Source organism: Acartia tonsa, chromosome 14, assembly GCF_053477335.1.
Source record: "Acartia tonsa isolate MP-2025a chromosome 14, ASM5347733v1, whole genome shotgun sequence".
Lineage (NCBI taxonomy): Eukaryota > Metazoa > Arthropoda > Copepoda > Calanoida > Acartiidae > Acartia > Acartia tonsa.
The window spans coordinates 5,979,418-5,992,254 of NC_137273.1; the positions used below are offsets into that span (position 1 = coordinate 5,979,418).

A 12,837-nucleotide genomic window follows, 5' to 3' on the forward strand; every position below is an offset into this window, starting at 1 on the left:
AAACTTTCTTAATTTCGCACATAGAAAATAAAATCTTCTAGCTGAAATTTATATTGAGAAGATATGTGGAGGTTATAAAAGTAACAAGATGTATATTTGTCTGTCTGGAAGATTTGGGAATAGTCCCTTTCGTAACATCGCCCCATAAGGGGCGATTCGTCGTATTTCTAAAATGGTATATTATAGGTTATTTTAGGTTAGGTTAGATTATGTTGGGTTAGGTGATTGCCCCCACAGGGTTAGGTTATTGGCCTCACAGGGTTAGAGCCCCCTGCAGGGGCTAGAAATAGGAGAAAAGCTACTGTGAAAAATACGAAGAATCGCCCCATAATGTGGGATGTTACGAAAGGGACAATACCCAAAGATTTTTACAAAACTATTTTAGTGGTTGATAGGCTACTCCATAGCCAATTCTCCGATTCAATATTTTGAAAATCCATCAAATGCAGGAATTTAAAGGGATCAGACAATGGCCGATAAATCGATATGCATCCCCAAAGATGCCCATTTTCCCCTCTCTCTCGGCATCAAATGGCTCAGCAGCCAGAGCAAAAAAATATTTATATTTTGAGTTTTATATATTCAAATAAAATCAATATTTTTAAAATGGTCAGAGTATGTTTAAATCAGGGATAAGGGATAGGAAATCTGGCCATTAATTAGGTCCCGGCCTTGATTCAAAAGGGAAATTGCAACTTTTACCAATTCCTAATTAAATGTTGTCACTGGCGGCATCCAAAATTGAAGAAAACAATTTAAACCATCTGCTCCTAAATAAAAATAAGAAATAAGAAAAAAAGATGTTCGCTCACATCAGCTTAATTATCAAATCTGCCCAGTGTTTTACATGAAAAAATACCATATTGACGTATGAGGGGATGTACGGACAGACCGGAATACGAGTATAGAGTAGCTTCGATACAATTAAATATCAATAATATAACAAAGGTATTTCTAAAAAATACAATATTTATTAAGCAATTAAACTGGTTAGAATAGGCAGATTAATGGGATTATTATTATAGGATATATTTAATATGATATCAATTAAAGGCTTGGACGTCTCCTTTTCTGTAAAAGACAGAAAACCACGTGCACAGGAATATAGGACTAAGACTGTCGACAACCTAGCATATAGGTATACAGTCTACCAAGTGCAAGCTGATGGAGAGATGTTCTCACAAGGCCTGCATAAAATCAACTAGCCCTCAACACAGCAGGATGGAGTATAGTGGCGGTTACAAGTGGAGGTCTGACTCAGCCAGAGAAGTATAGGAATGTGGACAGGGATGGAGATGCATAAACTTGGATGGTGAATACCACAATATATAAAAAACAAAAAAGGGATTATTTATTGGAAAGTGGGTAGCTACGAATTATTCATTTGGTAGTGTTTAAATAAAATGTTGTATTTTAAATTTTCATACTTTATACGAAATTGATTGAAACACCTAATGTACTATTATATGATAAAAAGTACAAAAAACATTATTCTCTTAACTCTTAACATGGAACAAGAAGAATTGATAGAAGGTTACCCAAGTTTTTATTTACTTGTACTAAATTTATTTATTTATTTAGAATTTTAAAGGACGCCTGCAAGAAATACCACGCTTTAACTGCTGAAAGACTGCCACAAGTAGACCCAATACCCCAAATTTAAAGCCTTCAGCTTCAATAACAAAAAAGTTCTAGGCATTTCAAAATAGCATTTTATGTACAATGAATATTTTGAAAGATTTCCAATGCTCATAAACGAAAAAAGAATATTAAATTACGTCGCCCAGACACAAAATCATAACCTTATCTTTGTCAGAAACTTAGATTTCTGGTAACTGATTACATTTTTACAATAAAAACACCACATTTCATAGTCAAAATCTATGAAAAAAATTCGATTTAAATTGCATTTTTAAACGAAAATCATAGCGGAAACAAAGGGGAAAACCAATACAAGCTCAGCTGTGATTGGTTGCTTAGCTGATTCAGTCTTCTTATTGGCTACAATACACTCAGTACAACGCAAGTTAAACTTAATTTTTTTTAATGATTTTGACTATAAAAATGGGTATTTTTATTGTAAAAATATAATTAGTTACTGGCAATCTAAATTTATGACAAAAATAAGCTTATAATTTTGTTTCTAGGCCACGTAGTTTAATTTCAAAATTTCTAACATTAGCATTGAAATTCTTTCAAAAATTTAATGTACATAAAATGTCATTTTAAAATGCCTTGAACTTTTTTGTTATAGAAGCTGAAGGCTTTAAATTTGGGGTATTGGGTCTACATGTGGCAGTCTTTCAATAGTTAAAGCGTGGTATTTCTTGCAGGCTTCCTTTAATAAGCAATGATAAAATAATATTTTCAAATAAAATTTTTACTCTTTAATAAAAACGCAAGAGACAAAAAAAACATCATAACGTTATTTTAACAAAAGCCATTAATATATAGGTTTATAAAAATTTCTAGTTTTACTTTAGACTAGCAACCTAAATTTTATTCTATACTTTATCTACACACACACAGCTATTTCATTAGTGTTGATAACGAGCTAATGCACCATCCCATAACTGGTTTTTTAGGCCTAGGCTTGAAATAGGCCTCAAATAATATTTTCTTACATTTCCCATCCCTTATCCCTTTTAATTAATCAATTTGTACAACAAGTTACTGAAGAACAAAAAAAAACATAAAAATATATAATTTGAATTTATTTAATTTTAAATTTGTCTGTCTATTTTATTTTTATCAAAATTTAATCTTTTCATAGAGAACTTAAATCAGATAAAAAGTTTCTAGTCATTGCTAGCTTGTAATACTTTTGGGTGACATATTTTTTACATCAGATTAACGTAACCTAACTTCACATATTTGAAATGTGTGAAAAGAAATACACTCAGATTTAGTATTTCTTTTTAAGCATCGCATTTTTTTTATTTTAGATTTGTTAAGCTTCAAATATTCAATTGTAACAAAACAGGTTCCCTTTAAAAAAAAATTTAATCTTAGATTTGCAAGGGGATGAAAAACCTCAACTTCGCTGTTTTTCAATTTTTTTTTGATAGAATTTATCATTATTGGCCTCTTATGGTGCTTTATCATATTTTGATTTTTAAATGAACCCTCTCTCTTCCCCCTAGCCCCTACCTTTGTTTTTAACGCCTCAAACAACTAATTTAGCTAATTGTTCAAAGCTGGGTACTTTCATACTTTTAAAGTCTTAGTCCCAGGTAGGAGTGTATCTATAAACATAGCAGATAAAGAGAGGGGACAATTTATTACACGAGTCCCCAAAGTTTTATAATAACGTTTTGCTTATTCGTTGGCTTGACAACTTGGGGGACTTTAGTGAATTTTAATTGGAGGATTCTTTAAGTTAAGTTTTCAAACGTTTAAACCACCAATTTTAATCTACAGAAGGAGTAATTTTGTGTATCATCATTGGGGTGTACATCAAATTATTGGCCGTAGTCTTATCCCTTTAGATCCCTATAAACATAGACAAATGAGTAATGAGCATGACTTTACTTTGCAGTCGAACAACATTTATGAAATAGAAATAAATTGTAGAACATGGCAGACAATAGAGTAATACAGGGTGCGCCACATAAATCCGGACTTTTTTCAAACGGCCATAGCACCAAAACTACTTGACCAATCATGACGTTAGACCACACCATAAAAAGCTTGGGTAATTACCTTTTTGCCCATAAAAATTTTTGGACGATGGAGGACGTGTTCTACGAGCTGGCAGCGCTTATGTTCAACATGGCAGAATCGAAATGCGCTGATAGTTTACCCTGGATTCTTGACTAGGGCCCACTAAATGTGACCTCAGCCCATCTGTAGGTGAGGTAGAGTTATGCAACTTGCTGGGGATAGTGTTAGATACATAAGTAAGACACTACAAAAGACTAGAGCTCTCTATCTGTAATGGCTTGGCCGTAGTACTCCATCAAAGTGAAACATGGCAGATTTTGAGATGTTAAAAACGTCAAAAATCGTGAAAATTTCTCGGTTCTCGACTACATGGGCCCATTTGTAACCTTAAAACTCGTTTTAGACTATATGTTGCGATGATAACCCTAGCTTAATCTTCATGCTATTTCCAAAAAGGTATTGAACGTTGTTCTAGCTTAATTGTGGCCCAAATGAGAGCCGCCGTGTCGAAGGGTAGCTTGAAAGATGGGTGAATTTGGATCCTGCAGTTACTCACGTCCCTAAGGAGATATGGCCTCCCAGCAGCCCCGATCTTCATCCAATTGACTTTTGGGCCTAGAGCGCCATTAAAGCACGAACCAATAGACGCGCCCATACCACAAAGACCTCCCTCATTGCCACTATGAAGGAGAACTTCGCCAGGTTGGACAGGGACATGGTGACCAGGGTCTGGGGGCGGTTGAGGGGTCGGGTAGAGGCGGTGATTGAGGCTGGCGGCGATTTTATTGAATAATTTAATAGTCATATACCTAGTTTGCTTCCCAGTTTTTAAAATTCAATAAAATCTTTAAAATTGACGATTTTATGTTCATTTTTTTAAAAATACAAAAAAGTCCGGATTTATGTGGCGCACCCTGTATATACACTAGTATAGGTAAACGGTAGATAAACTAATATTTATTATATTTGCTCTATTCTATCAATTTACAAAGATTTTCTTCATTTGTTATATACAAACGTTCCCTGAAAATACCCCTAAGGCTGAAAAATAGAATATGATTCTTGATTTACTAAAACTAAAGAGTTGATTATTGCATTGTTTTAACTTAGAAATGATTTTGCATTAACTTAGCGAAATCAAGAACGATTAATTACGTTCAATATTATAAAGTTCAATATTATAGATTTTTGAGTTTGATCAAAAAGAAGATGGAGAAATAAGTAAGACGTCAGATCATAAATATACGACATACTAACCACTACATTAGAGAAGCTACGCTATTAAAGAAAAAAAGCCCAAGTCATCCAACATTATAATGTGCATTTAAAAAGTTTACAATCAAATAAAAATGTATAAAATTATGCTGTATTTCTCAATTTACTTCATATATGTATGTACAGAAATAGGTCAATGGTGGACAATAATTTTTATCTTCTTTAATTGGTTTCTGTCTTTTGTAGCTTGACAATGCTAAGAAGAAAGATTGGTATCTGCTCTATAACTCACTTTGTCAGTTTGTCCTTTGTTTTAATTTAAAAATGGATTAAATGATGCATCTGCTACTCTATAAGTAATTCTATATTTTTAGAAACCTGTCTTTGATTACATAATTGTAAATTGCAGATAATTTTTAACATCTAATGACTCTTTTAACGGCAAAGCTTTTATACGTTTTGGTATTGATACGGACGTAACGAATAGCTCTTATTGCTATTTTTTGTGTTAGGATTGTTCTATCGATTTTAAACGTTTCTTTGAATATTTTTTTTATATATCCAGGGAGGAAGGGGTCATTGGACTGGAAATTATATTGGTAGTGATACCCAAAGTTTTACTAACACATTATCTTATCCGTCGTATTAAAAAATGTGAAGACCTTTATTAAATTGTCTTTGGGTATTACTACAAACTAGCTCAAACATGTTTAATCAACAGAAGTGGTACTTTTATTTTAATATATCGTTTATTGTCTTATAACTTAAGATCCCTAAGAATCCTATTATTATGCTTAGCTGCGCTTCTTTAAAAATCCTAAGTCATTGATATTTTGCAAAATATAGAAATATCCTGACATTGCAGTGCAGAAACAATAATTGTTGTGTGCAGTAAATTTTGTTCTTTTTGGTTTTTAGTAGCTTAGCTACTTTATAATTACGTATTTCTTTGTATATCCATCCGTCTGTAATTATACAAATTATTTTTGTATAGGGAAGAGAAACATAGGGCCTCAAAATAACATATTTTTTTGTCCTGTAATTACTGAATTACAGTTTTCTGTTCCATTTTTTTAGATCGTAGTTTAATTACTTACTAATTTCCCTGATTATAAAATCAATAGGATGTTTGTATGTATGTTTGTCCGCTAACATTTCGAAAACCGCTGGACCGATTTTTCCAAAATTTTTAGTGAAGTTTTTTATTGGTCCAGGAAAAGTTATAGGGAGCAAAACCAGCATCAAATGTATGGGCTTCAAAATTTTAAATTAAATTTTCAATTAATATTTTATCTTTTATTTCAGTGTGTTTAGCACCGTGCTGTCCACGCTCAAGATTGAGGGCTTTGATGTCAAGGCTCTCAGAGCTTTCAGAGTTCTGCGACCGCTGCGGCTGGTTTCCGGCGTTCCAAGTAAGTTTTACCCATCGGAGTTGCTGTTTTGACCACTTGCGACTACGCGCCTAAATGTCTCAAGGGGCACTTTTGGGAAGGGGGGAAGTATGAGGCTAAGACTCTACTTCCAATTTTACTTTTCATAAAAAATATTGAGAGAGGGGGATAATTTTGTAGGGGCTATTTTTATTTGAAATGGGAAGGTACCATCCCCAAAATAGTTATAAACCTTCCCTTGAACTAGATTCAATGTAAATGAGTACCATATATATTGGTCTTGTAGTTATGGAGATCCTTTGCTTTACACAGACAGACAAGCAGACATTCTGCAACTTTTAACAATGAATAGGAAATTGGATGTTAAATCGTTTCTCCACTTAATTATATATAAAAAATGAGGGAAAATATGCTTTTCTTTGTATTGCCCTCTCCCTTCCTGTTTATTTTTGTTGTTTAAAAACAAACTACTTAAGATCATGTTTTGATTTGTTGAATAACTTGATTGAACTTTATGTCCTTTTTAATGCTTTAAAATATGTCTATATATCTTTTCCCCCCAACTATCTTACTACCTATCTATCTAACAATCAATCTTTCTATTTTACAAACTACCTTACTATCTATTTTTCTATCTAAACTAACCATATATGTATCTATTTAATAAATCCATTATCTAACTATATATCATGTATAAATTTATCTGACTTTTTATATTTCACCTACTTATCTAGCTAACTATCTTCTAACTTATATCTATCTATCTATTTATCTAGGTTTATAAGTTGTGTCAAACTCCACTGCACAATAATGTCCATTAAACCTATCTATCTAATCATCTATCTATCTATCTATCTATCTAGGTTTACAAGTTGTGTTGAACTCTATAATTATGGCGATGATACCGTTGCTACACATCGCTCTAATCATCTATCTATCTATCTATCTATCTATCTATCTATCTATCTATCTATCTATCTATCTATCTAGGTTTACAAGTTGTGTTGAACTCTATAATAATGGCGATGATACCGTTGCTACACATCGCTCTAATCATCTATCTATCTATCTATCTATCTATCTATCTATCTAGGTTTACAAGTTGTGTTGAACTCTATAATAATGGCGATGATACCGTTGCTACACATCGCTCTAATCATCTATCTATCTATCTATCTATCTATCTATCTAGGTTTACAAGTTGTGTTGAACTCCATAATAATGGCGATGATACCGTTGCTACACATCGCTCTAATCATCTATCTATCTAGGTTTACAAGTTGTGTTGAACTCTATAATAATGGCGATGATACCGTTGCTACACATCGCTCTGTTGGTCTGTTTTGTCATCCTAATCTACGCAATAGTGGGACTCGAACTTTTCTCCGGGATCCTTCACAAAACGTGTTTTGACAACGCTACAGGTAATTAAAAGGAAGTTATCCTTTCAGCTCACACGTACGTCCATCCGTCTTTCCGTACGATGGATTTTTGTTACGTCACGAAGATAAAAAGTTAGACACTATTACTAGGTTCAAATTTTATTCTTCTAAATGATATTCTGATATTAAAAGCTCGAGAAACTTTATTTTTACAATGTTTATTGGGCTCTGTATTTTATTGATATTTTCATCCTTGTTTGATTTTAATTCCAGCTATGTTACAAACATCAGGATAGAAAGAAAACCCTTTATGTAGAATAGCGACACCTTTTGAAATGATGATTTGTACTATAAAAGAAAAACAAACGCCTTAAACTAACCCCACCCTTCCTTTTCTATAGACGTCTCGAAGTGTAGATTTTCTTTTTTATGTCTGTCCGTATGTCCGTATTGGCTTTTTTGACTTCAAGAATTAAAGTTTACATGGGGATTCCTGTATTAATGAGGAATAATCTTGAATGCGTTGCAGCAGTATAATCAATACAGAATTTTTCATATCAGGTGATTATTGAAATCATGATTCCTATGACAATTAAGCGTAGCATGTCTGTAATAACGTCAAAAAATTCGATCAAATTGTCATTAGGCATCCTCGATTTTAAGCAACTCTACAAAATGTTATACATCGAATTAATTTCTTTATGATTTAACAATATGAGACAATACTAATTTTAAAAATCAATATTTACATTTTACAAATTGGATTAATTTTAAAGTATCCGACTGTCATTACTTAAGTATTGACCTGTCAACATTTCTATTCATATCAAATTGATCGGTTTTCAACAATAAAAGATTCCTATAGTTATATAATATCACAGAATTACAGTAGAGATTCTATCTTGGCTAGCATGTTATATTGCTGTAATTTCCTTTCTCATATGGACTATAGGAATGATAAATACATAGACTCGTTGTAGAGAAGCTGCGCTTTTAAGATGTTTCATTAAATCCTTATTTAAAAGTAATATGATGTTCGTCTGCCTATATATCTTTGTGTTTGTAACTTCGTTACAGAAAGCTTCTTATAGGCCCTGGGAAGGTTTCTAACTATTTGTTCTTTTAAGAGAAATCAGTTTGGAAAAAAAAGTCCCCCCCCCCCCCCCACCCCAGAAAAAAATAGTTCTTTTTATTATCAAAACTAAAGTTAAAAGTGGGGGATTGACCCTTTTCCCCATCCTCCCCATTCCCACCCATATAGATACAGATGTATAGATAGATAGATAGATAAGTATGTTGATTGATAGATTCTTGATAATAATAGATATGTATGGAGTATACTTTTTTGTTAAACAATAAACGACTTAATGGCTGGGAACAAGGGATACATAAATATATACTAGAAATTCGTTGGATGTATTTTATAAATAAGTTGATTTTTAGAGAAGCTTTGTATAATTTCTGACACTTTTTTGGCTGCATATTGAAGGTGTGTATGTGGGGGGGGGGGGGTTGAGGAATATTTAGTGCAGTTATAAATCTTCCTTAAAAAGTATACAAACTAAAAACTTCTAAATTCTAATCTTATTTATCTTATTTCTTTTTCTCTGTTTTGGTAGTAAATATACATATGTTTAAAGGAAGTCAAAATTTGTAAAAAAAAAAATCAAACAAAAAACAAGGGTGACCACATCCATAAAGACGAAGCTCAACAAACATTATTAAATTGGCATTACTTTTAATCTAATAATATTTAAATGTGGAAATATCATTTGTTTTAGAGATCTTTAATAAAAGATTTAAACACTGGCAAATTAAATAACTTAAAAATACCCTTCTATTTAGTAACTAGTAATTGAATATAAGTTGCAAGGTTTGGTGATATTTTTTACCACTAATATTTATCAAAAAAGTAACTTCTCCTATTTATCTTTGTTTATTTCGCTTTTTTTATAATAAAAGGGTAACAAAAAATGATTAAAAATCTTTGAAATAAATAAAATTTTACAATACATTCTTTAGATAATTAAAAGCTCTTTTTTTATGAAAACTATTTTATTTAAAACAAAAGTAAAAAATACTCCTCTATCAATCAAATTATAACAAAAAAGATTCAGGAAGATATGTTGACTGTAAATTACACTGGTACCCAAAGTTTCAAGAACTCAATATCTTATTTGTTGGCTTAAAAAAATTGGGTGCAATAATCTATAATACAAAGTAGCTTGATGTCTGTCCGTCCGTCCGTCTGTCCGTCCGTGCGCCTGAAGCTTAAGATCTCGGTAACCACTGAACCGATTGGATTCTACTCTTCAGGGTATATACCTATTGGTCCTGTGGTGGTTTTAAGCTATTTTCTTTGGGGGTGGGACACCCCCAACCCCCCTAAAAATGAAAATTTCCCCCTCATTTTCTTTTTTTTCTTTTTTCTCTTTTTTTTGATGATGTATAATTATATATGATGATCCTCAATTTTTTTTTTTTGATAATGCATATGATGAAGATCCACCGCATGTACTACATTTTTTTTAATTACCTCATGGGGCAATGCCCCTAGAGGCTAGGGGCGAAGCCGCTAGTTTGATCATAAATAGTCCAACTTTCATCAATAGTTTTAATCTACATGGGGGGTAATTGTGTTTTTCATAATTAAGGGTATACATCAATTTATCTTTCACTGTCCTATCCCTTAAGATATCTGGATTTCCTCTAAATGTTGTACCGCTGACTCAAACGTATATAAAAATAATCTTCTTATAGCTTCTTATAGGAAATACAGTGTGTTTATGCAATTTTGCCAAATGTTTATTTTTTGATAAAAATTAGAATATTAATTATGTTACTTACTTTTTTACACACTAGCGGCTACGCCCCTAGCATCTAAGGACTCTAAAAGACAGAGAGTGGCTAAAAAAATAGTTAAAAACCAGCACAAGATTAAATCTGAAAATGAAATAGCCTAAAACCATTACAGGACCCATACGAAGCCAACCTAAAATAGAGTACCCAATCGGTTCAGTAGTTTTTGAGATCTTGATCTTGAACTTCAGACAGAAAACCTTACCACTTTGTAAAGTAGGATAAATATGAAAATGCAACATAAAACATATTTTTTAATGTTTGAGGAATCACAACGCTGAAAGAACAAACATAGCATGTAAAACTTACTTTTTAAAGCCAAAGAATCAATTCCAAACGGTAAGGTATAATTATAGTGTTCCTATGCTTTGAAGATTATAACTTTACGAATTTTTTAAATTGGTAAATAATCATAAATTTTATATTTAGGTGCAATGATGGAGGACCCTAAGCCCTGCGGTGGCAACTACATCTGCCCCAATGGGACAGAGTGTCGAGAGTTCTGGGAAGGACCTAACTATGGAATCACTAATTTCGACAATTTTTTGTTCTCTATGCTGACGGTGTTCCAATGTGTTACTCTGGAGGGCTGGACTGAAGTGCTTTATTGGGTAAGATATATATTACTAGCAGCTGCGCCCCTACCATCTAGGATTTCTGAATTCGAAAGGAAGGAAGGAAGTATGGGGTATTTAAATATAAAACATTCAAAGCCTTAAGAATAAAGATTAAATAGCCTTTAAACCATACCAGGATTAAAAAATGTTCAGTAATTAGCGAAATCTTAGATGATAAACAAAGATCCTTACTACTTTATATAGTGGGATAAAGAAGCGATAATTTACTTGATTGAAAAACTATTTGGTCTCTTTTCTACCTGTCTAGAATAATAGTAACTTTTTTATCATCATTTTTATCAAGAAATAGGACACTTAAAAAATTCAAACAGATATAAATTTTTATCTTCTTTGTTAATTTTCAGTGTAATCTTTCAATTATTATAACTTTCCATTAGGGGGAGGGGTCCCTTATAATAACTATAAATTTTTATTCTGTCAGGTAAACGACAGTACCAGCCCCTCATGGCCGTGGCTCTATTTCGTCACGCTCATCCTAATTGGAACATTTTTCATTATGAACCTAATTCTCGGAACCCTGTGCGGGTAAGTGCCGCATCTTCGCGGGCGGCGGTGGCGGTTTTGGGATGCGGTTGGTGGCGGATTTTGTTTTGGTGATGGTGATCTTTTAGAGATTTTTATATGGTAGAACATGGCAAACAAAGATCAATATTACTTTAAGAAATAACACAAATGGTTTGTTAATTTCAATAATATGTGACATCATTTTAAAGTTCAATAACGTACTTAGTATAATGTTCAGTGAGAATAACTTAAAATTAAGTATTTTAATCTTTGTCTTCTTTGTTCTACTTATTGCTTTAAGATTTAATATATTTTTAGTTCAGGTGTTGGAATAGTCCTATGGTGATGGGTACTCTTTACATGCACAGTAATAATCCTCTCTTAGGTGCACGATGCAATGGGGAACACGTGGCAGTTCATCTACTTTGTCTCTATGGTTGTACTTGGCGCATTTTTCGTCATGAATCTAATTCTTGGTGTACTCAGTGGGTGAGTCGCTGCGTAAAGTCTTGATGTTTCGCGTAGTTTTTAAACCTCTCTATACTCAGTTTTTAATTATGTTTTGTCCCTTGTTGTTAAACTTTACATGATTGTGCTGTTTTGCGCCATTTTTAATCCTCTCTACGCAGTTTCTACCACTGTTTTGTCCTTTAGTCTTAAACTGTGCATGATTGTGCTGTTTTGCGCCATTTTTAATCCTCTCTACGCAGTTTCTACCACTGTTTTGTCCTTTAGTGTTAAACTTTGCATGATTGTTCTGTTTTGCGCCATTTTGAAAACCCTTCACACGGTTTATTCTAATGCATGGATTTTTGCTTTATTGTTATCTTAAATTTTAAAGTTTGATGTTTGGAATCCGAGTTGTGTAGAGGGAAGGTGTAGGGGGATGTATCCACAAAGGGGGTACACCTACAAAGGTTTCCACCCCTCTAAAAACCCTTGACAATAGGGCTGTCATGGTAAAAAGTAGCCCCCCCCCCCCCCTTAGATTTGTGTGAAAAAAGTAACCAAAGTACAAGAAGGCTAGTGAAACTACTATTATATTCACAATGGACTTATGGCAACAAGGATTTAAGGATAAATATTGACATATCAAAAACATTCAAAAATACGAAAAACAAAGATTTTAACACAATCTTATATATTTTAATTCAATAGAAATATTGGTGCTTTCTCATGAAGTGC

At 32.8% G+C, this 12,837-nt stretch overlaps 1 protein-coding gene across 1 annotated transcript in view; it reads left to right on the forward strand.

Moving 5' to 3' along the window:
- Positions 1–12,837, forward strand: part of LOC145306390 (muscle calcium channel subunit alpha-1-like) — a 226,126-nt gene that overhangs the window by 144,319 nt on the left and 68,970 nt on the right. Inside the window, exons 7-10 of the mRNA XM_080148481.1 lie at positions 6,184–6,290; positions 7,541–7,693; positions 10,940–11,121; positions 12,038–12,141. Of these exons, the coding sequence (XP_080004607.1) occupies positions 6,184–6,290; positions 7,541–7,693; positions 10,940–11,121; positions 12,038–12,141 (546 nt within the window). The remainder of the gene's footprint in view (positions 1–6,183; positions 6,291–7,540; positions 7,694–10,939; positions 11,122–12,037; positions 12,142–12,837) is intronic.